Source organism: Culex quinquefasciatus, chromosome 2, assembly GCF_015732765.1.
Source record: "Culex quinquefasciatus strain JHB chromosome 2, VPISU_Cqui_1.0_pri_paternal, whole genome shotgun sequence".
Classification (NCBI taxonomy): domain Eukaryota; kingdom Metazoa; phylum Arthropoda; class Insecta; order Diptera; family Culicidae; genus Culex; species Culex quinquefasciatus.
Genome location: NC_051862.1, coordinates 211,106,957 through 211,129,509, shown reverse-complemented (window position 1 = coordinate 211,129,509; position 22,553 = coordinate 211,106,957). Strand labels below are relative to the sequence as shown.

The 22,553-nt window shown below is 40.6% G+C and overlaps 3 protein-coding genes and 1 long non-coding RNA gene across 5 annotated transcripts; 3 read left to right on the top strand and 1 right to left on the bottom strand.

Annotated features, from left to right (window-relative positions):
- LOC119767806 lies at positions 1-550 on the top strand. The gene is made up of 2 exons (XR_005277720.1): positions 1-203; positions 262-550. It is a non-coding gene; the product is annotated as an uncharacterized LOC119767806 (long non-coding RNA).
- A 1,337-nt stretch (positions 551-1,887) lies between these two features.
- On the top strand, positions 1,888-4,561 carry LOC6033354. Of its 2 annotated transcripts, none has more exons than XM_001843765.2 (3): positions 1,888-2,139; positions 2,209-3,905; positions 3,967-4,561. In XM_001843765.2, exons 1-3 carry the CDS (start codon positions 1,999-2,001, stop codon positions 4,391-4,393), a joined length of 2,265 nt encoding a protein of 754 aa, XP_001843817.2. In that variant the 5' UTR covers positions 1,888-1,998; the 3' UTR covers positions 4,394-4,561. The 2 variants fall into 2 exon arrangements, with proteins under 2 accessions (XP_001843817.2, XP_038108503.1); XM_038252575.1 differs by having other exon boundaries at positions 2,209-3,901; positions 3,967-4,149.
- Positions 4,562-4,950: 389 nt separating this feature from the next.
- LOC119766790 lies at positions 4,951-6,013 on the top strand. Its single transcript, XM_038252579.1, has 2 exons — positions 4,951-5,164; positions 5,224-6,013. The coding sequence occupies exons 1-2, from the start codon at positions 5,042-5,044 to the stop codon at positions 5,758-5,760; spliced, it is 660 nt and encodes a 219-aa protein (XP_038108507.1). The 5' UTR covers positions 4,951-5,041; the 3' UTR covers positions 5,761-6,013.
- A 2,268-nt stretch (positions 6,014-8,281) lies between these two features.
- On the bottom strand, positions 8,282-22,208 carry LOC6033353 (zinc finger protein 91). The gene is made up of 3 exons (XM_038252572.1): positions 21,956-22,208; positions 19,770-21,878; positions 8,282-9,212 (listed from the first exon to the last, which is right to left on the bottom strand). The coding sequence occupies exons 1-3, from the start codon at positions 22,067-22,069 to the stop codon at positions 8,325-8,327; spliced, it is 3,111 nt and encodes a 1,036-aa protein (XP_038108500.1). The 5' UTR covers positions 22,070-22,208; the 3' UTR covers positions 8,282-8,324.
- Positions 22,209-22,553: the final 345 nt, after the last annotated feature.

Sequence of the window (22,553 nt, the reverse complement as noted above, 5' to 3'; positions counted from 1 at the left end):
GCATTTTGCACTTCTCTAGAGTCCTGCGCAAATATTTTCATCACAGTATCTTTTGATCACAGTGATTTTTCATCACACTTCCAACCGTAACCATGGAAAAGTTGTTTTTGTTTGTAGCTGGTTTGTTTTTCAAAGTGAGAAAAGTTTTATTCGATTCAGATATTTTGGACGGATATTCTAGATAAAAGGGACCTGTTTCATCGGTTTGGCTGTTCTGCAGAGAGATAATCTCAATGTGACTAATTTTGGATTTCTTTTTAGATTTGTGAAGTCCTATTTAAGGGTGATGACACAAATTTCACCAACAACTGGCCAGATGACATCGTTCCATTGAAAAATGAAACTAGATTTTCCTCATTTGTGTTAAGATCGCGAACCTCTGCTAAACATTATGCTACGGTTAATGCGAGAGTGGTCACGGTTCTTAGCAGATTTTTGTAGTTTATCTATAAATAATAAAACAATGTCCCTCAAGTTTAGAATTTATTGACCGTTGGGATTATGCACGTCGTCATGATAGAGAAATTTGTCCATATTTTAGTTGAAGAGACCTCAAGCAATACATTTTAAGGAAAATAATATTGCACCTTGCATTAATTCCTAGAGTTTTGTGTCAATCGTGATAGCTACCGAAGACCAGAATTTCACAGCCGGAACAAGCCAAGTACGGGTAGTCCCTGGAATGTTCCGGCTGTGGAATTCTGGTCTACGGTGCCTAGAAATAGCTATGTTCGTGCCGGCACCTTGGCTTACGGCGGTTCCTCGTCAGCTTTCCGGACGGATGATGGAAAACGGACGAGATGGACGGAATCTCGGAATTTCGTCGTTGAAGAGGGCGATTGGTTACCCTTTTCGTTACCCTGCAGCTTGTCCAATCTTCCAATGCCATTTAGGGCTGTAAACTTTTGTAATAATGTCAATACAGATTTCTTTCGTCCACAATCTATGGGTTTTTTTCCACAATATTGTTGAATTTACAGCCAATTGGCATTCCACGTAAATTCAATTAACCATCACCCAAAATTGGGCAGCAATCGTCCGAGAAAATCCGTTTACGGACTCAGCGAACACAGCTCGAAGTGGCCGATAGAATTATGCATTAGAAAAAAAAAAATAACCCGTCAAAAAACTCTAAAGTTCCAACTACGAGAATCGAGCCAGGAACCTTTAACAGACCATCTCAATGACTTAACTGCGTCGGCTACCACAGCTTGGTGACTAGATTGTGGTTAGAAGTCGATGCATTACACTAGTTTTGTGTTGATGGTGTGATGGAAAATCAATTTGCCAACTGTGATGAAAATTATTCCGCAGCACTCTAGCACGGTGCAAAGTGCGCAAAGTTGACAGTTCTCAGTCCTGCAAAGCAGTGTGATGAAAAAATCTAGGCCTAGCACGATTGACACAAAACTCTAGGAATTGCTGCAAGGCGCAATAACAATACTCTCTACTTTTGGCAAACAGTCAATTGGATCCACTTTGACAGTTCAAAATTGAGGCCGTTTTGCGAACCACAATTCGGGACCCCGGTTCAAACATGCCTTATTTTTCTGCGTGTTGGAATAAGTTCTTTTTCAAAACACAAAAAATGAATTTGCCAAGCTTTGGTATTATTTACTGTTTATTCATTATTTCATGGTTCGTGACGATAAAGCTTTTTTTTCTAAGTACACTGAATCTTGGAATGACCCTCGAGTCGAGAACAGAATTCTCCAACTCCACAACTCGTCTCTTTGTATTCACAGTATACGGTTTTGTGTTTTGTGTAAAAATGGTCATATTTGCGCCCAACTTCCCATCAACGTGCAACAAAGCAGCCGCCCTCTTGCTTTTTTTTTGCATCACCCCTCGGCGGCCCAAAATGCACAAAAATCGTTAAACTGTCAAACATCTCGGCGGCCGCTACTCGTCAACATCAACAGCATCATCACGCATCGCAGTTTCGCAAACTTTTCCGGAGTTTTCCCGTCGAATTTCCTTCCGCCCCGCCGGATAACCATGGCAGGCATGGAGGACGCGGAACTGCGCTGCCGCATCTGCCTGGGCGTCGAGGCGAACGAGCTTATTTCCGTGTTTTGCGTGGCGTCCACGCAGAAGAAGCTGTTGGCGCACATGACGCTGGCCGTGGCCGGAGTTCCGGTGAGTACTAGTTTGGTTTCGATGCTTTGTGTGGGGTGAGAGGATTAATGGGGCGTTTGGTTTTTGTAGATTTCGATGTGCGACAAAATGCCGCAGGTCATCTGCGACAAGTGCCTTGGCAATTTGGACATTGCGTACGCGTGTTGGCGGCGGTGCCGCGAGTCCTGGGGTGATTACGTGCGCGATCCGGCCCTGCAGGACAAGGAAGAGGACTACCGGTGCCGGATCTGTCTGCGGTCGAACGTGGAGGAGCTCATCTCGGTGTACTGCATTTGCGACAGCCAGCTGTTGAAGATCAACGAGATGATCAAGCAGTACGCGGGGGTTGAGGTGAAGGAGGACGATGGCCGGCCGCAGTACACGTGCGACGGATGTTTGAGCGAGCTGAACGTGGGGTTCGAGTTTCGGAAGGTGTGCCGGCAGTCGAACGTGAAGTTGCGCTGCGAGTTGCAGGCGAAGGAGACGAGAGGGACGCCGGTGATTGAGTCGGACAATGAAGATTTGCCGGAAGCGGATCAGGAACCCCCGCCTAGGACGGCGCTGAAGAAGATTGCCAAGCGGCGGCAATCGGTGAAGATGGTGGCCAAACCGGAGCTTCCGAAGGATACGGTGCGGATTACCAAGTCGGACATTCCAGAGATTGTGCCGGGAAGGTTGAATGCGAAGAAGAAGGTATTTTCTTCACCTTCGGAGTTTAAGCAGTTGACGAGCCAGATTCTGAACAAGTCCAAGGGAGCTTCTCCGCCTAAGGCGTCCGCGACGCCTTCGACCACGAAGAAGAAACCTCCGGAGTTCAACAGCTCGCTGCCTTCGTCAACGCTGGTCGCGTTCGAGATCCGCGTCCTCACGGACAGCGAGCACTACACCCACTCGGAGGTGTCCAGCTTCAAGTGCTCGCGGTGCAACGCGCGCAATCCGCTCAAAACCCTGGACGTGACCTGCGTCAAATGTGCCAGCCCGTTCGACAACTACATGCTCGTGCGACCGCACAAGGGCCAACCCAGCATGGCGGCCTATTGCTGTACGGAGTGCAATTACTTCGCCAAGACGCTCACCACGATGGTGAACCACCTGGGTTCCCACCAGCCGGTTGTTCCGGCGCGCAAAGCCAAACCAATGGTCATGAAAAACCTCGTCATTCCAGTCGTGCCTATTTCGATGAAGGAGGAAACGGTTGAGGCGCCTGAAAACGACGAAACCGTTCCGGACCCGTTGGAGGAGGTGTTTGTTCCGGGAACCTTGAAGCGAGTCGGCGAAGAAGTCGCACAGCCAGTACAAAGTAAGAAGCAACGGAAAGAGCCCAGCGCCGAAACGATGGACGGGTTGATCGAGCTGAACCAGTCGAAGCCGGAGTCGACGCGAGCTGCGTCGATAATCGACCTGGACCTGGATGATCAGTTTTTCGACACCCTATTAGAAGTGGACTTCTTCAAGGTTCAACTCCTGAAAGGTGTCCTCTGCTGCGGCTGCCAGAAGCTGTTCCCATCCAAGGATGCCGTGCGTCAACACCAAGCTCGCGACCACCAGGCTCGAAAACCCAGGTTGGGCGAAATCAAGTGCGACACCTGCACGGAACCGTGCCGGACCGAACGGGACGTTCGCCAACACCAGCTGCTGGCGTCGAAAAAGATTTTCTACTTCTGCAAAGCCTGCCCCCAGCTGCTGATCGTCGAGCAGGACTTTGAAACCCATCGTGCGGAACATCACCCGACGTTGGCCGTGAAAAAGTTACCAACAACCGACGAACTACTCGTGACCAAAAGTAGGTGAGGTCAACGCCCGTTAAAACCCTTCCAAACTCCTAACCTTCTCCGACTTTCTTTCCAGTTCCCTGGACAAACCCCGGACCGTCCCCCTAAAACTGACCTCCGCCGACCCCACCCTCTTCAAACCGCTCAAAGAAACCACCCAATTCCGGTTCCTGCTCCTCCGCGGTGAAATTTGCTGCAAGTGTCAACTGGTCTACCCGACCGCGGAATCCCTGCGCCTACACCTCGCCGAAGTGCATCCTCCTTCGCAGGCACCCGCCCGGTACCGCTGTGACCGCTGCAACGGCAACTGCCGCTCGGAAGCGAAACTAACCCAGCACAGGCTTCAGGGCGCGCGCCGCTTGTACTACACGTGCAAGCTGTGCCGCGGCCGGTTGCTCGACGAGGACTTTGCGACGCACCGGAGCAAGTACCATTCGCGGTTGGGGGCAGTGGCGGTGAATGGGCTGGTGGAAACGAAGCTGTTGGTGGAGAAGGGTGGTTGATCGATGGGGGGAGTTTGATTGTTTCAATCCGAAGGAAATAGTTTAAAAGGTCCGCGAACTGGTTGTGGACAGTTGCTTCGGCGAGTGGGATCAGCTATTGTGAACAATACTATGTTTGTAACAAAAATTTTAAGTTTCGAAAGAATAAAGCACAGGCTAACAACTAAGGTCAAACGTGTTTTGTTACTTTTATGAAAAATTCCAAAATCTTCTGAGCTTTCACTGTTTTGCAACATTTTTGATGGAAATATGCTTGCTCACTTCCTACTAATCTAACTACCCCTAGATTTTGATTGAAAACGCCTTTTAGAAGCTGTAATTGAACTTCAAGGTGCTTATACGCAAACGTTAGGCTCGATATAATTGCTCTAGATCTAAAAACCGGCGTGACCCGAACTCGACCAAGAAACAATCACATCTACTGATTTCTTTTCTGACTGGGAAATATCCCACAAATCTGCGACGCAGATTTTTCAAGCTGAATACCACAGATATTTGATCCACAAAATATTCGAAGCTGGCAACACTGTCACATGCAATCTCAAAACATAAACAAATCTGACAGAACTCGAACTCGCAGAAGCATCAACCAGATCAAAGAGTTGGAAAAATCCGCAACCTTTGTGCCATATCGTCGCCCCACCCACAATGTCCGCATTCTGCCGGATTTGCCGGGTGCAGATCTTCTCGCAGCCGATTCCGCTGTCCAACAGCTCGCTGCGGCATTCCAAGCTGATTTACGACATGATTTTCGAGTGCACCCAGATTATGGTAATTGCGATGCTCCCTCAATCGATTAGCCCAAATGTTACCAAAAGCATCTCTTTTAGCTCACCAAAGACATCCGGCTGCCCCAGGTCTTATGTCAAGCTTGCACAATCCGGCTAGACGAGGCGTTCGCCTTCCTCCAGCAGTGTCGCGAGTCGGAACAGATGCTCGTAAAAACCCTCCCGGCGACGGAGTCGCCAGAAAAGCAAACGGTCACCGAAGCCGTCAAGCTGGAACTCCTCCCCGTCCCCTTCAACTCCTACGGGCACGTCCTGCTGGAAGCCAGCAGCACCGATCCCACCGGCAAAGACTGGATGAGCGAGGCGCGGAAGCACCGCGAGCGTCAACGGATATCTACGGCGCGCCGGCGTGCCAACATGACGCCCGAGCAGCGGGACAAGGAGCGCGAACGGGCCCGGATACGACAGGCCCAGCGGAGGGCCGCCCGAAACGATGACGAGGTTCGGGCGCAGCGGGAGCGCGACAGGGTACGGCAGGCCATCAAGCGGGCCAAGTTTCGGGAGGTGGAGTTGGTTGGGCAGAATCGACCGCATGGCCAGAGCTACGCGCTTGAGCCGGGAATAAATCCGTTTGAATAAGAAAAAAAAAAGTTGTTTTATTCGTAATTTTAGCAAAGGATTGAAAAATCATCTTAAAATTCTGCTTAGTCCAACGTCAAAACAAGATGCTTTTAAAAAATAATCGAAGGTACCCCATTAAAAATCACAAGAGCTTAGGTCAAATTGATCGACCTGACCGATCGAATTGCCCAGATAAAAAATTTAAGCAGACAGAAATGAACCAGCATGTCGGCATAAGGTTGATACGCAGATCGCAAGAAACGGTCAAGGAAAGAGTTATGGCCTATCTACAATCACTTAGCTTAGAACATCTAAGTAAAGTAGTTACTTAGGAAAGTACGCAACTTACGGCCGTCATCCACAATCAACTTAGAAATTTTGCTGGGCTGATATACGTTGCTATGCAGTTGTTTGTTTACCTTTGATATTGAAACGTCAACTTACCGTAGATTTTGAAATTTTTCAAACCATACGTCAGTTTCTAATTTGATTACTTTTCCATTGTAGAAGCTCGGCTTCATTTCCATTGATTCAAATTCCTAAGCTAAGTGATTGTAGATAGGCCATCACGAACAGATTTTTCTTAAGCGGTATGCAGCTGAAAAGTAACGGAAACGAAAAGTGACGTTTGACGTTTCTTCGCGCGGTGCATGTTTGTAATATGTTTTGATGAAAAAATCAAAGAATTGGAATTATCCTCGTTCATTTCGGTCCCGCCAGTGTGGATCAATCGGACAGCTATAAAGACAACTTCTTTTTTTCTCCATTTCGTCCATTTAATTTAAAATAAAAATCAGCATTTTGAGATTCGGCGGGCATTTTCAATATTATTATATAGAATACAAAATTATCAAAATGTTTGTAATTATCAGTCGCATTCAAAACTTGTTCAAAACGGATAATTCTTCGGAAATAAAGTAAACCAAAGTGAAAATAAACATGACAATAATGATACAAATATCTATTTTCTTAAATTTAATAATAATCTGCAATTTTGAAAATCAACAATAAAAATATTTCAAAAATAAAAATTCAAAAATATGGAAAAACAAACATTTCAGAAATTTTAAATAACGAAATAATTATAAAATAAGGAAGGAAATTTCAACAATTTTTAATATCTGAAATTTGGAAATTCAAAATTAAAAATATACAGGATTGAATAATAATTTTAATATTAAAGTATGTATAAATTCAACAGCTCAAAAATTTTAACCTGAAAAATTGCAGAAATTGCCAATCGAAATTTCAAAAGTTTAAAAAATCTGAAATATACAAATTAAAAAATACAAAATTACGAAAACCTCGAAATTCTAGCATTTACAAACTCTAGACTAAAAAAATAAGGAATTTAGGAATTTTAAAAATTTAAGAATTGAAAAAAATCTAAAGATTTAAAAATAAAAAAAAATTAAATATTTAAAATTCAGTTTAAAAAATCTGAAATATACAAATTTGAAAATATAAATTTACGAAAACCTCGAAATACTAACATTCAAAGACTCATTTTTTCCAAAATTAAAAAAAACTAGCCTAAAAAATAAAGAATTTAGGAATTTAAAAAATTTAAGAATTGAAAAAAAATCTAAAGCTTTGAAAATTTACGAATTTAAATATTTAAAAGTTTTAAAAATCTGAAATATACAAATTCAATAAATCCTGGAAATTCTAATATTCAAAAACTTTTCTAATATTAAAATTCTAGAATGGAAAATTAAGAATTTAGAAATTTCGAAAATTGAGGAACTGAAAAATAAAAATAAAATCTACAGATTTACAATTTTCAATATTTAAATTTTGAGAAACTAAAAATTCAAAAAATCGAAAATTAAGAATTTAAGAATTAAGGAATTTAAGAATTTACGGATTTAATAATTTAAGAATTTAAGAATTTAAGAATTTAAGAATTTAAGAATTTAAGAATTTAAGAATTTAAGAATTTAATAATTTAATAATTTAAGAATTTAAGAATGTAAGAATTTAAGAATTCAAGAATTTAAGAATTTAAGAATCTAAGAATTTAAGAATTTAAGGATTTAAAAATTTAATAATTTAAGAATTTAAGTATTTAAGAATTTGAGAATTTGAGAATTTAGGAATTTAATAATTTAAGAATATAATAATTTGAGATTGTAAGATTTTAATAATTAATCTTAAATTATTAATTAAGAATTTTAGAATTTAAGAATTTTAGAATTTAAGAATTTTAGAATTTAAGAATTTAAGAATTTAAGAATTTGAGAATTTAATAATTTAAGAATTTAAGAATATAATAATTTGAGATTGTAAGATTTTAATAATTTAAGAATAAAAGAATTTAAGAATTTAACAATTTATAGTTTTTTTCATATTTAAGAAATTTTAAATTATTGATTTTTCAATTTTGAAAATGATTATTAATTGTTGTTAAAAGTTTTAGAATAAACGTTTTAAATCTTTATTTTCCCCAAAGAACCTAATTTTTCAAAAAAAAAAGTTGTTCTGACCCAAATTTTGCCCTTTCTTATGATTTTCACTAGAGAATAAACAGACTGAACACTATTTTCAACAATCTATCTATTTCCAACAGGATGTCCGTAATTCTAATCAGCAACTACATACTCCTCAACGTATTCCATATCCGGTTCCAGCTGCTCTCCAACGCACTCCTCCCGGTGGCTCTCAATCTCGCGCAGCAGATCGAAACTGGCCCCGCACCGCTCGCACGGAAACAGCTTCAACCCGGTGTGCTTCCGCGAATGAATCCGCAAGTCCCGATCCCGCACAAACGACGCGTCGCACTCGGTACACGCGTACGGCAACGGTTGATCACTCTGGTGGACCAACTTTTCGTGCCGATTCCGGTCCGTAGTCTGGCGATAAGCCTTGCCACACCCGTACCGGCAAACCGCCGTATTCAAGCCACTGTGGCTAAAGGCATGCTTCTGGAGCAGCGTTTTGTAGTTGAAAGCCGCCGGACATTCCGTGCAACGCCACCGTCGGACGTCGTTGTGAACGTCCAAGTGGGCCCTCATGTTGTACACCGAAACCTGCTTGCCACAAATGTTGCAAATCGACCGCTCGTTGGCCTTCCGAGCGGCATTCCCGTGGTAGCGAATCTTGTGCGCGGACAGGGCAATTTTCCCCCCGAAAACCCGCGGACACTGGTCACACGCCATCTGCTGCTGGTCACGGCGACGTCGCACGTGGTAATCCCGTGCGGTCTTGACCTCAAATCCCATACCGCACGCCTGGCAGCTGAACTTGGAACCTTGGTACTGGCCAGCGTTGGCGGCTCGAACCTCCGGATGGGATGCGACCACGTGTTTCGTTACGGTCCAGTAGGAGGCGTCGTCGAAAAAGCAACCATCGACGCAACACTGAAAGAGCTTAATGTTGGCCGGCGGTGGAACGCGGTTGTGGCTGACGAAGGGCGAAACGTGCTCCTTGATGGTGAGGCGCTTCTCGGAGCGGAAGTTGCAGTCGGCGATCTGAAAAGGAGATGTTTTGTAATTTTAATGACGATTTTGAATTTATTCTAAAATATTTTACTCTTCCTATATTTAAGTCTCAAAACCCAGAATTCTTAAATTTTTAAATTGTATAGATTCAAAAACTGTTAATTATAAGTTTTGAAATTCTACATTTTTGAAAATTGTAGCTTTAAAAAAAAAAATAGCCTTCCAATAATTTCAAAATCAGAGATTTAATCTCAAAAATCCACAATTATTTTATATAAATTAAATTAAAAAGTCATTACAAAAGAAAAATGCGAAATTCACGAAAATATATTTTTGCTAAAATTTCTGAGTTTTTAAAATTCTCAAATTCCAAAACCCGTGAATATTCCAAAACCATCTCTGAAATTAAAGATTTAAAAAATGAGAACAACTTAATAATTCCAAATCTAGAAAATAATGCAAAAATCTCCAAATGTTGTGCAATTCTTAATAATGAAATATCTTTATTCTAAGATTTTTGAATTTCTATAGTCTACGATTTTAAAACTTTAGAAACCATTTTTTAAATCGTAATTAAATTTAAAGAACTCAAACAGTGAAATTCTATACCTTGAAATTCGAAACATAACAAAATTCTCAATTCTCTCTTATGTCACCCACTGTTGGTAAAGAGTGAAGAATGCACCAACCACATAGGTGGATTAAGCTACAGGGTGACCACTCAAATCCCATTAACAAATTCCCGACTTTTCCAGAATGCTCAAATAATACGCATTTCTTATCTAAAGAATGATTTCAAACAAAAAACTTTCTATAAGAAAAGTCAATATTAACCACCGAAAAAAAAATTAAGTGAATTTAAAAATAATCCAAATATAGGCATTTTTTGTAAACACAGAAACTAAACAACAATTAAAAAAAAACTACACAAATGGAACTTCATTGTTATGATTCAGAGTAGAAACACAAACAATTAGTCTTTGAAAAAATTATCGAAAGTTTAACAATACTTCTAACATTCATGTTATTTTTTAAATTGACAAAAGTATAGTTTTTGATAATTCGTTTCAACTGGAAATGACAAAAAGTTAAAGATAACTGAACTTAAAATTTTGTTCCTATTTTTTTTTAAACGTCATCATCATTTTAAATCAAAGAATGGTTAAAACATAATTGCTGAATTTATTTATTCAAAGAATTTTGAAAAATGTCAAGAAATTCATAAAAAAAATTTGCCTGGTTCCATTTTTAATTTTGTAATTTTTGATATTGTTTTTTAAAATCAATGTTAATTTATCTAGTGGTCAGTATTTAACTGTTTTTTTTTTTTTTTTTCAATGAACATTCAGTTAGATATGATTTAAGTTTTACCACTTATTTTAAGCAAAATGTTTGAAGAGACATTTTTTTAAACAGTTTAGCAATAACTCTAAATTTCTTGGATTATTTTTATTCTATTTCAAAATCTTCTTTATGTTTTCAAAACGTAAAAAAGTTTTTAAATTTTGGATTTTATTTGATATTTAAGTTTTCCGAAAACTGAAAATCAAGCTTTATGTATTACATGGTGTCGATCCAAATCCCAAAATAAAATTCCCTGACTTTTCCCTGACCTCTCCAGACCACCAATTTTTTTTTATTTTCTATTTTTTACTAACATATTGTTTGGAGCGTTTTTATGGTTTCATGCATTTTTCTTTTTGAATATTGGAAATTCATGATATTTAAAAACTTCAATGACTATTTTATTTTATTTTTTTTTTTCTAACGATGGATTCTGCAAAAACTTAAAAACTTTTTTTTTTATTTTGTCAATTATTTTTTTCTTATCGAACATCCAAAATGAGCAACCATAAAAATTTCCTATGTTTTATTATTTGGTGATGTCATTTTAAATGTTGCCCTTTACCAAAAATCTAGAGTTTTTTTAATAGGTCTTATACAAATAGAAAACACAATAGCTTATAGGACCTTTAAAAAAAAAACTCTAGAAATAATTAATAATTAAAATTGTTGCAAATTTCAAATTGCGATTCGTTGATTTCACTTCATTTCCCAAAGGAAATTTAAAGTTAAAAAAAAATCAATTGAAAATTTTAATTAAAGTAAGAAGTTATGTTTAATTTTAAAATTGTTGCATTTTGCAGAATTTTTAAACGAATTAAGCCGATGCTATTTTTGATTGTGTTTCTATTAAAAAAAATGGTTTTGGAGACAAAAACTTGAAATAAATATGTAATTTTGCAGAACCTAAGGAAAGATTAAAAAAACTAAAAAACAAGTTCATGTTTACGGTTTCAAAAAAAGGTCTAGGTCTTTTTCAACAATGTTTGTATTTAAAGTAAACGGTTTTCTGGTTATTTGAAGATAACATCTTCTTAGATAATTATACAAAATAATATTTTTGCTATAAAATTTAAAAAAAAAAGTTTTCTGCCTTGACCAGAGCCTACAGACGATCATTCACACGATCAATACATTTTATAAAAATAAAAACAAATAAAAGCTCGAGCGTTTCAAAAGGTCATTATTTATCAAACTTAGACATTTGGGTGTTTTGGAATAAGCTTAAGCTTAGCTTTTAAGCTCGATCTGACCACGGGAACTCCTCCTTGTAAGCCCTTGAATGTTGTTTAGGAAAAATATGTAAAATGTAGTTGTTCAATCCCTATGATATCTCAGATGCTGGATCTTTATTAAAGTTGAAACAACTTTCCGAAGAGACCATAATTTATAAATTCTTGAACTCTCAAATTCCTCCATTCAGGGTTGTTACGGAGAAAGCGAAAAAAAATCCGCGCCACCCCAATCCGCACAAAATCCGCATCATTTTAAGAAAAATAATTTTGCGACAAACATACAAAAGAGTTTCATAATAAATTCAATTTTGTAATCTCAGAAGGCAGAATCAAGAAACGCTGAAAATACCAAAATATAACTAGAGGGAAAGGTAAAACAAACATTTTGGCAAAAAAAAAAATTCAACATTTAGAAATAAAGATTTTTTTTTTTTTTTTTTTTTTTTTACGTAAAATATTTATTTGTTTGGTTTTGAGAGTAAAAACTAATTACAACATAATTTGTTATACTTCAGAATCTAGGTAGAATTCGAGTGCGTTAATATCTACATCATTATTGCAAAGTTCAATAAAGGAGACATAACTAGTAAACAACTTCAAAATGCTAATTTTCGCTGTTCTGTTAACACCGATCAGTTCTGGTCTGATTAAGTCTTCAAAGGAGAGCCGTCGCCATCCTTGTAGAATTGTTCTGGTTCGCTGTTGAAGATGTCTCCACGCTCCTTCTACTCGCGGACAGTCGCAGAATTTATGCTGAAGTGTTTCTACTGCTGCGTTGCAGTAGGTGCAGTCCTCTCCGTCTGCTCGTCGAATGGTGAACATCAATTTTCGATGCTCGATCTTCTCGTTTACTAGAAGATACAAGTGTGAACGTTGTGCTGCAGTGAGTTGTCGATTTGAGATGTTCTGCCACACTTTTCGCCAATCAGTCCTTGGGTGATTCCTTTCCACTCTCGGCAGAGCAGTTTGGTTCACGTAGAAACGATGAATCTCGTCAGCAGATGGGTTTTGTTGAATCTGAGGCGGAAGCCTTTGATAGTTTTCCAAAATCGACTTCAGACATGGCAAGCTCGTCGGTGGAGCTGGCCCAGGTGGATTGGCAGGTGTCGTGAATGATCTGTAGAACGGCATTGACTCAGTTTCAGTCACGTGGCGGTTGAGCAGCAATGCTTTGCATTTTTTGGCAGGAAGTTGTAGTTTCAATCCTCCCAGGTTGCGGTTTCGAGCTAGCTGTTCCATCGGTATTCGTGCTGGCATCCTCCGCCAGAGAAAGGATCCCATCGTTGCAGTGATCTTCGACGTGTGGACAGAGTACGGTGGCAAAATCGAGGAAAGGTACCATATCTTCGAAGTCATAAATGTGTTGAGTAGAATCACTTTTTGGTGTACTGTGAGTGAGCGCAGTGATTGTAGCCAAACTTGTCGAGCGAATCGGTTGATCAAATCGTCCCAATTCAAGGTGATCATCAGTCGAATTGAGTTCACAAATGTAACACCGAGTACCTTCACTCGGTCCATTGTTTGCAGCCACGGAACTTGAAGCGCGTTTTCGTCAATGAGCCCAACGTTGATTGATACTGTTTTCTCACGGTTAAGTTTTGCTCCAGAGAACTGTTCAAAGCTGAAAAATAATCTCTCAAGCGCGTTGATTTTCTCTGTTGACGTTGCCACTACACTAACATCGTCAGCGTATGCCACGATCAGATCCTCTCCACACACTTCTTCGAGCTTGCGCAAGAGAGGGTGGAGATATAGCACAAAAGATGCATTGAGATTGGATCTCCTTGTCGCACAGATTGTTGTATCGGGAATGGTGCCGAGAGATGGCCATTCACCAAGAGCCGAGAAGACGAGAGCGATGATATCCTAGCCAGCAGACTGACTAGTCGAGGATTGATCCCAATGGCCAGCATGTTACGGTGTAGGAATGCTCGAGAGACCCTGTCAAAAGCATGGTCCAGGTCAAAGGAGACTAGTTTGCCACGCTCACGCCTTGAGATGAGATCAGCGATCTTGTCCTTTAGCGCCAACGTTGCTTGGAAAATGTTCCGATCAGCATTTGAGCATTTCTGAGCATGTGTGAGAATCCGATGCCCAACCATCACTTCATCCAGCCGGGTTTTCAGAATTCGAGAGAGCAATTTGTAGTCGAAGTTTAAAAGTGAGATTGGGCGATACGAATGGACAGTGTTGCCAGGTCCTTTTTTCTTGACGAGAACAATTACTCCATCAACGAACTCAGCAGGAAAATTTTCAGAAAGGGCTTCATTGAGGATAAGGTTTAATTCCCGGTGGATTATGCTAAAGGTTCGGGCATAAAACTCTTTAGGAAGGCCATCCGGTCCTGGGGACTTTCTGGCAGCACTTGTTTTTATCGCTTGTAGAATTTCATTGGTACTTATCTCACTGGTTGTTCTCTCGTTGAGTACGTCGCCCTCAGCTACAACCCTGGGACAGAGAAAAGATTCCTCTCCTGCAGGTTCGGCTGTTTCGCGTTCAGTGTAGAGATCGGAGAAATATTGCAACAGGAGCTGCTCAATTTCCTCCGAATCTTCAACAGTTCTGCCGTGGTCTTCTTCAATTTTCGTGATGATGGTCCTCTTCCGTTTTTTCTCCCCAAGTTGGAAAGTGGAGATAGCTTCCCCGGCGATGTAAGTTTCGTTGATTCTCACAAACATTTGTGTGTGCCTTCGCTGGAGGGAAAGCATTTCACCTTTTATTCTGTTGATGGTTGGCAGCACTGCAGCACCCAGGTAGTAAGCATCGTAGGCCTCTTTCAGCCTCGCGTAGAGCCGTTGGTGATCCAGGTAAAAGTTGTCATAGGCTTCCTTTGATTTCCACCTGAAGAATTTCTTGATTTGTGGTTTGGCGAAGCCCACCCACCAAGACATCCATGAGGTGAAATCACGTCGTCGTCTCGTCCAGAATTGCCAACGCACCTGGAATTCCTCTACATTGGTATCGGTCAGCAGGTGAGGGCGTAATGACCAATACCCGCGACCTTGTTCTCGACCGAGGTTTGGGAGGCACAATCTAACGGTCACAGCTTTATGGTTTGTGAAAGAGCAGACATGTGTGTTTACATCCCTCAGCTGTTCGCGTAAACCAGTACTCACATACACTCGATCAAGTCTCGAAGAAGAGTTGTGAGTAATATATGTAAATCCTGTGTCTCTGCTTCGTAGTAGCTGCCACACATCGTGTAGTTGGAGTTGTTGAATCGTTGCTTGTAGAGCTGGACTATGGTTGTGGCCTGTTGCATCGCACGGCCTCAACACACAGTTAAAATCCCCTGTAAGGACCGTATGTTCAGTGTTGTGCCGCAAGTAGTAGGCTAGAGTAGTGTTAAGAAATCTCTCCCTCTCTGCTCTCATTGCCGTACCGGACGGTGCGTATACGTTTGCGATCGTTGTATTCAGCACGCGTAGTGTGATCATGCGACTATCCAGGCTCTTCTCTACATGTGTGAACTTGATGAAATCTTTGAGTGCGATGGCGGTTCCTCGTCGACTGTGATCAACGTTGAACACAATATTGTACCCTGGTAGTGTTAGTTCTTCGTTTTCCACTTCTTGGAGACAAATAATGTCAGCATGCACCATGTGTATAAATGTGTTAAGTGCGTCAATCTTTGTTGTGTTCGTTATCGTGTTGATGTTTATTGTGGCAATAATGTAACTAGTGAAGAGGATTTAGTTCTCCCCCAGCAAGTCGTCCAGGTCATTCGTGTCGTTGTATTTCTTCTTTTTGTTGATATTTCGCAGCGAGCGCCTGCTGGAGCTCGAGTTTGTCGAGCAGTCCGTATCGTTGCCATCCGTGCGTTTTTCTCTTGTGTTTCCTCCTAATCCCGAGCCCAGCTTTGTGACGCTCAGCGGCTGCTGTGGAGGTTGCATTCCACTGCCTCCAGGCTGAGACACAGGCTGTGAATTTGGGGTGACTGTTGAGGTGGTGTTGGTGTTCACCGGGGTCGAGTTTGAAGATGTTTGTGCTACCGTTTTAAAGACCAGTGGAGAGTCTCCAGTGCCCTTTGTCTTAGCCTTTTGTTTAGCTGGTTTCGGTGCAGATTTCTTGAGGCCAGGCTGCTTAGCCGCATCAGCATACGATTTTGCACCTGGAGTTGTTTGTTCTGCACGCAGGTGATACCGTTGTGGACAGTTTCAAGACAATGTTTGCATGTTTGCCGCTGACCATAGTAGGAAACGGCAGTTTTTCTCCGTCGATTGTCACGAAAGAATCGATGTTCTTTTGGACCATCATCCTCACAATCCGTATCCCAGTGGAGACTTTGTAGCGTGCTTGATCGCCCCACATTTGTTCACGGATCGAGAGGACTTCACCATACTGCTTCAGGAACTCGATGATTTTGTTCTCGGAGGTGCCTTCGGATAGATCGTAGAGCTTTACCTCCTTCGTTCCATCCTCCATCATGAAGCGTAGTCGATATGACTTGTCGTCGACTTCAATCTCGTGCATGTTGTCGTGCTGCTCAACAGTTTGTTGAGCAAGTTCAAGGCTTTTGACCTTGACAAAGGCACATCCCAAGCTCCGGCTACACTGCAGTCGTAGGACGTCTTCTTCTTTCAGACCAATTTCCTTGTAAAGGAACTCGTGCAGCTCGTTTCCACTCGGTTTTCGCGGAATGTTCGAGTAGTCGATCCGGAAAGTGTTTTCCCGTTTCGCCATGGCGAAATCGAATGCCGCGGTCGCGAACTTACTCGGCGTGCGTAAAAAAAAAGATTTTGAGGTATAGTTTGCGATTGGCTTCCTTGACGCGGTAGCAGAAAAAACGTCTGTACAGCTCGGAAGAAGAGCGCTGAAGATTTACAAACTGAATCAAATCTAAATAAAGAAAAATAATAAAATTTTAAAATTGTAATAAATCCTCGATCTTGAGATTTTAAATTTAAGATACAGTTCATACTCGATGATCTTACCAAAGCGTCACTTAGAAAAATCGAAGCAAATTTTCTCTAACCGAAAAAATAACTCCAAAAATACTTCAAATTTTATCAAGTTTTCTAAGATGGTAACAAGAATGGCAGCATTCAAGAACCTAGGAAATTAAGAATTTAAGGATTTAAGAATTTAAGAATTTAAGAATTTAAGAATTTAAGAATTTAAGAATTTAAGAATTTAAGAATTTAAGAATTTAAGAATTTAAGAATTTAAGAATTTAAGAATTTAAGAATTTAAGAATTTAAGAATTTAAGAATTTAAGAATTTAAGAATTTAAGAATTTAAGAATTTAAGAATTTAAGAATTTAAGAATTTAAGAATTTAAGAATTTAAGAATTTAAGAATTTAAGAATTTAAGAATTTAAGAATTTAAGAATTTAAGAATTTAAGAATTTAAGAATTTAAGAATTTAAGAATTTAAGAATTTAAGAATTTAAGAATTTAAGAATTTAAGAATTTAAGAATTTAAGAATTTAAGAATTTAAGAATTTAAGAATTTAAGAATTTAAGAATTTAAGAATTTAAGAATTTAAAATTTAAGAATTTAAGAATTTAAGAATTTAAGAATTTAAGAATTTAAGAATTTAAGAATTTAAGAATTTAAGAATTTAAGAATTTATGAATTTAAGAATTTAAGAATTTAAGAATTTAAGAATTTAAGAATTTAAGAATTTAAGAATTTAAGAATTTAAGAATTTAAGAATTTAAGAATTTAAGAATTTAAGAATTTAAGAATTTGAAAAAATAAGATATCAACAATTCCAAAATATCAGAAATTCAGAATTTTCAAAATTTAGAATCTTTATTAGAGTTCAACAAAAATGACTTTTTGGCGGGCATTCAGGGGTTTGTTCCGGTGGGCATACTGAGCCCAAATCCCAAATATGAGCTTGATTGGACGTAACAGGAGCTGGCGCTCCGCCCTTCAATTTTAAATGGGATTTAACCCATAAAACAAGATTTTTTCAAATATGTCACTTTTTGAGGCATTTTGACCACTAAAGTGTTTATTTTCAACATCCCTGGCGTGTAGGCCAGATCTTTGCGCATCTTTTGGTATATATAATATTGCAGTTTGGAGCATCCTGGAGCTCGGTACAACCCTTCAAAGTTTAGCATTTTTTCGAAAAATTGGTCCCAGCAAAATCAAATGGCGTCTCGGGCGTCGCGAGGTGCGAGACGCATATCTTTTTAATCGGGGACGATTTTTCGAAAAATTGCCAAACTTTGAAGGTCTGTACCGAGCTCCAGGATGCACCAAACTTCAATGTTACATATACCAAAAGATGCGCAAGGATCTGGCCTACACACAATGTGGCAAAGTTTGGCCGGGAATACATTCAAACACATCATCAAGGGCGAATTTTCAAAAAGAAATGAAATTTTGTAGTAATATTTTTAAGATCATCGAAGTTCCCTGACCCAGCTTAAAATTCCCTGACTTTCCCTGACTTTTCCAGGTCAAATAAAATTCCCTGACAATTCCAGGTTTTCCCTGACTTTTCCAGAAATCGACACCATGGTATAGTAGTAATTTAACCATACTCACAAAAAAAGTTTAAAGGCAACATTAAAAAAAACATATTTTAATTACTTAAAGAATTCAATTAAACAATTAAAAAATTTTACCAAAACCATTGCCAAACTCAAGTTGGAATCTGTTTTCAAATATTCAATCTATGTTACAAAATTAAATAGAATCATAACTCTAAGCTGGCCATTAGGCTCTATTTTTATATTAGTTTTTCATCAACTTTACCTCTTGTATGATAAACAAAAATTTATAGAGATCATATGATTCATGAAAAATATTATAAAGATCTGTGTCAAAGACTCCAATATTAACTAAGATTTTGAATGTCCTAAACAGCTTTTCCATACTCAAATATATTGAAATAGTAAAAAGAACCTTAAATTTAAAGTAAGTTATTAAAGCAGAATTTAGTAAATTCAATTTGAGAATTGTACAAAATATTACAAAATTATTCAAGAGTTAAAACATTAACATTAACAAGTATGCTCAGAATTCCCGACTTTTCCCGACTTTTTAACAAAAAATCACAAATTCCCGACTTTTTCCCGATTTTTGGCGGATTTTGGCCAATTCCCGACTTTTTCCCGACTTTCCCAATTTCCCGACTTGAGTGGCCACCCTGAAGCTAGCTTTCAATTAGTTAGTTTTTCTGATAATAAAATTAAAAAAATGGAAAGTTTTACAATATATAACATTAAAGAGCCAAAATAAAAAAATATATATACTAAAAATAAGCTAATTTTGGCATTTTAAAATTTTTACTTTCACTAAAAATTCGATAACTTGAAAATTAAGTATTTTTTGATAACCCTGAGATTTAAAAAACACGGCATTTTGAAATCGTATCTAAATCTTATCGAGGTTTTTAAGCGAAGATGGCGTTCGAATGGTGAACGCTCGAAATGTCAAAATCACGCAGTACCAACATTACAGGAAAAGTGTGCCATGGCATGACAGCCATGGATATGTATTTTAGAAACTCTCAAATCCGATTTTCTGAAAATTAAATTCCAAAATTTAAAAAGGTGTAGGCAGCGAATGTCCTAGAACGATAAATTTCCTCAAATGAACAACATATCACAATTAAGTAAATTAAAAAAGCCAAAATATGAACAACGCAAACAAACAAACAAACAAACTCGAACTTTTGACAGTTTGCCAGTTTGCCTGCTTTGTTTGTTTGCCTGGATTTGCCTGGACGAGTTTGGCAAACTGTCAAACACGAAAAAGTGCGAGTTTGTTTGTTTTTTCAAAGGTACCGACCGGGATTTGATCCCTGAACCTTCTGCTTGTGAGACAGAAGCCGTAACCATTAAGCCACGGAGCCGATGTTGTTTAGTTATAAAATATGTACCAAAATTCAGAAATTGAAAATTTGTAAGATTTTAAATTCCTAAAATCCCAAATTCTAGTAATGTAAGAAAAAATAAATGTTTATTTTTTATCAGTCTTGAACATTGAAAAAAAAATATCAATCTAAAGGGAAAAGGGCTTTTTAAAGAAATTTGTGTAACCCACCTTGCACCGGTACAGCAAATTCCGGAACTTGTCCTGATGCTCCCGGAACAACGCCAGTTTGTCAAACACGCGATGGCAGTGCTCACACTGGAACTGAAACGACGTCGCCACAGACTCAACGGTCGCGTGTTGCAACTGCCTGTGCTCAATCAGTTCCGCTTCCGAGTAGAAGATCAACGTACAGCCACAGCACCGGAACGGCCCCATCGGTTCTTCGTCGTACAACCGGCCAGCTTCGTCGTCTTCGCCGTCCGCAGGTTGGCCGTGAACGAGGTAGCGATGCTTGACCAGCTCCCGCCCTTCCCACAGGATGTACTTGCAGCCGCGACAGTAGTAGTGTTTCTGTTGAGAATTTTTAGCCACGTGTTCCGTGAGGGCGTTTGCGTCGGGGAAACCAGCGTTGCATTGCATGCACAGGAAAGGGTGCTGATCTTCGAACATCGACGGTGGTTGGACGGGGTGTGTTGTGTCCCGGTGTTGGCGCAGGTAATCCTCCGAGGCGAACAGTTTGTGACAGGTGCAGCACCATTCGCCCTTCCGGCTGAGCACGTCGATGCAGTCGTCCACGCAACCGACCACTTTGAAGCATTTCAAGTCGGGACGGGGAGTGACCTTTGGCCGAAGGGTGTTGACCGGCTTGATCTTGAACACTTTCTGGTGTGGTCCCGTGCAATGATTGATCAGGATTTGCTTCACCTTGCTCGAAAGGCAACATCCATCGATGGTACATTTGTACATCGTCGATTCCCGTTGAAAGTGGTGCCGCAAAGTGTCCGTATCTGGGAAAGTTCGCTCACAGTGCTGACAGTAATAGGACCCGTCTCTGCACTCCATCCCATCCGGATGAATTCTGTTGTAGTGGGATTGTATCTGGTCCATGGTTCCAGTTTGGTGACAATCCGTAACGCAGCATGCGTACTCCGTAATGTGTTCCGTCGCGATGTGCTTTTCCGCTTGATGGGCTTCAATCACCGGAGGACCAATGGCCGGTTTATCCGACCCGTGTTTCGCGTAATGAAGCACGATTCCGCCCATATTTTTCGCCGTAAACGTGCACTCATTGAAGAGACACTTGAAAATGGACCGCTTCCGGTCGCAATGCTTGTTCAGTTGGCCCAAACTTGGGAAAGATCTGTCACAGTAGCGACACATCAGTTGGCTTTCCGACTTTAATTTGGCCAAATCCGAGTGCAGGTGCTTCCGATGCCACAGCAGCTCACCCTGCGATCCGGTCCAAACGCAACCCATCACGCAGCAAACGGATTCTACCGTGTTCTCGATGTGGAAATTTGTCTTCTGAAGTGGCTTAATGGTCTTTGGTAGATAGGCTTCATCACTGGACTCCAGCGGCGAATCTTCTTGCTTAAATTGTACGAATTCGCTCAGATCATCCTCGATTGCCTTTGACTGATCGTCAAATTCGGCTTCATCAACCGATTCGTAAGCCGGTCCGTCATCCATACCCTTCTCCGTTTTGATCTCACGCTTGCCATAGTTGGCAATTTTCCCAACAATCGCGTCGTAATTGCTAAACTCCAGCATACATCCTGCGCACGTTTTCTCCAACTCCTCAGCGGCAATCATCGCCCTGCAAACCGAACAATAAACGCTACCCTTAATATCCAACTGGGCTTCACTCGCCAAATCAACCACCAAGCGTTCCGGCTGATCCACCTGAAACTGCATCGCCTGCCACGGATACCCGTCAATCGACGCCCCCTCAAATGCCTTCGCCGACTCCAAAGCATCCCGCCGAAACTCGTACGCCACACCCAAACTCTTCAAACACTCCGCGCAAACATAAGCCGGCAGACCATCGCCCTTCTTGTACCGCATGGCCGTCAGCTCGTACACCATCGTCACGATCTGGACGTTCCACGCCTTGCACACGTACGTCACCGAGATGAGCTCGTCGGCGTCACCCGACGCGCAGATCCGACACCGGAAGTACCCGTCCTCCTCGCCCTTCTTGCACCGTGCCAACCCACTCGCGAACCGGCACCGTTTCCATATCGCGTACGCGCGGTCCAACCGCGCCAGACACCGATCGCACAGCTGATCCGGCACCCGGTGCATGCGGTCGTACTGTGTCAGGCTGAAGCGCAAACCCTGTCGGGGACACCAAAAAAAGTCGATCAAAAATTTCTCACTGGGAGCGTCGAACTCAAAACTCCAAAACAACTCACCATCACGGCGATGATCATTTCGCCGACGGTTCGGTTTTGCGAGGCCACCGTGCAGGATACCGAAATCAGCTCGTCCACCTCGGCGGAGCGGCAAATGCGGCACAGGTCTTCCATTTTCCGGTCCCAAATTTAACGCTGACTTTCGATCCCCAGTTGCAGCAGCCTGATTGTTTACACGCGTAGTCGCGGTCAATGTCGGTGACGTTTCGCTTGGGGTTGACAGTGTTGCCAGTTTTTCTTTACGATTGATTTTAGTGAAAATAATGTTGATTTGGGATAGCGAAATGAGCGAAATACATGCATGTACCGTTTTTGAACAGGTCCTATAATAAAACACAATAGCTTATAGGACCTTTAAAAAAACTCTAGAAATAGACTTTTGAATTGGGATAGTGAAAATTATTATTATTAGTTTTGACATAGGACTATGTCTCTACTTACTATATTGGGGGGCCAGTTCAGAAATTCGATCCAAAGCGTCACTTTTAAGCGTTAAAAAAGGGGACATTTTGAACGCTTATATCTTTTTTCCTGTGAATCAATCCAGATGGTTGGAGCACCAATCGAAAGAGGAAGACTTCAGCTATTGTTTAACTAC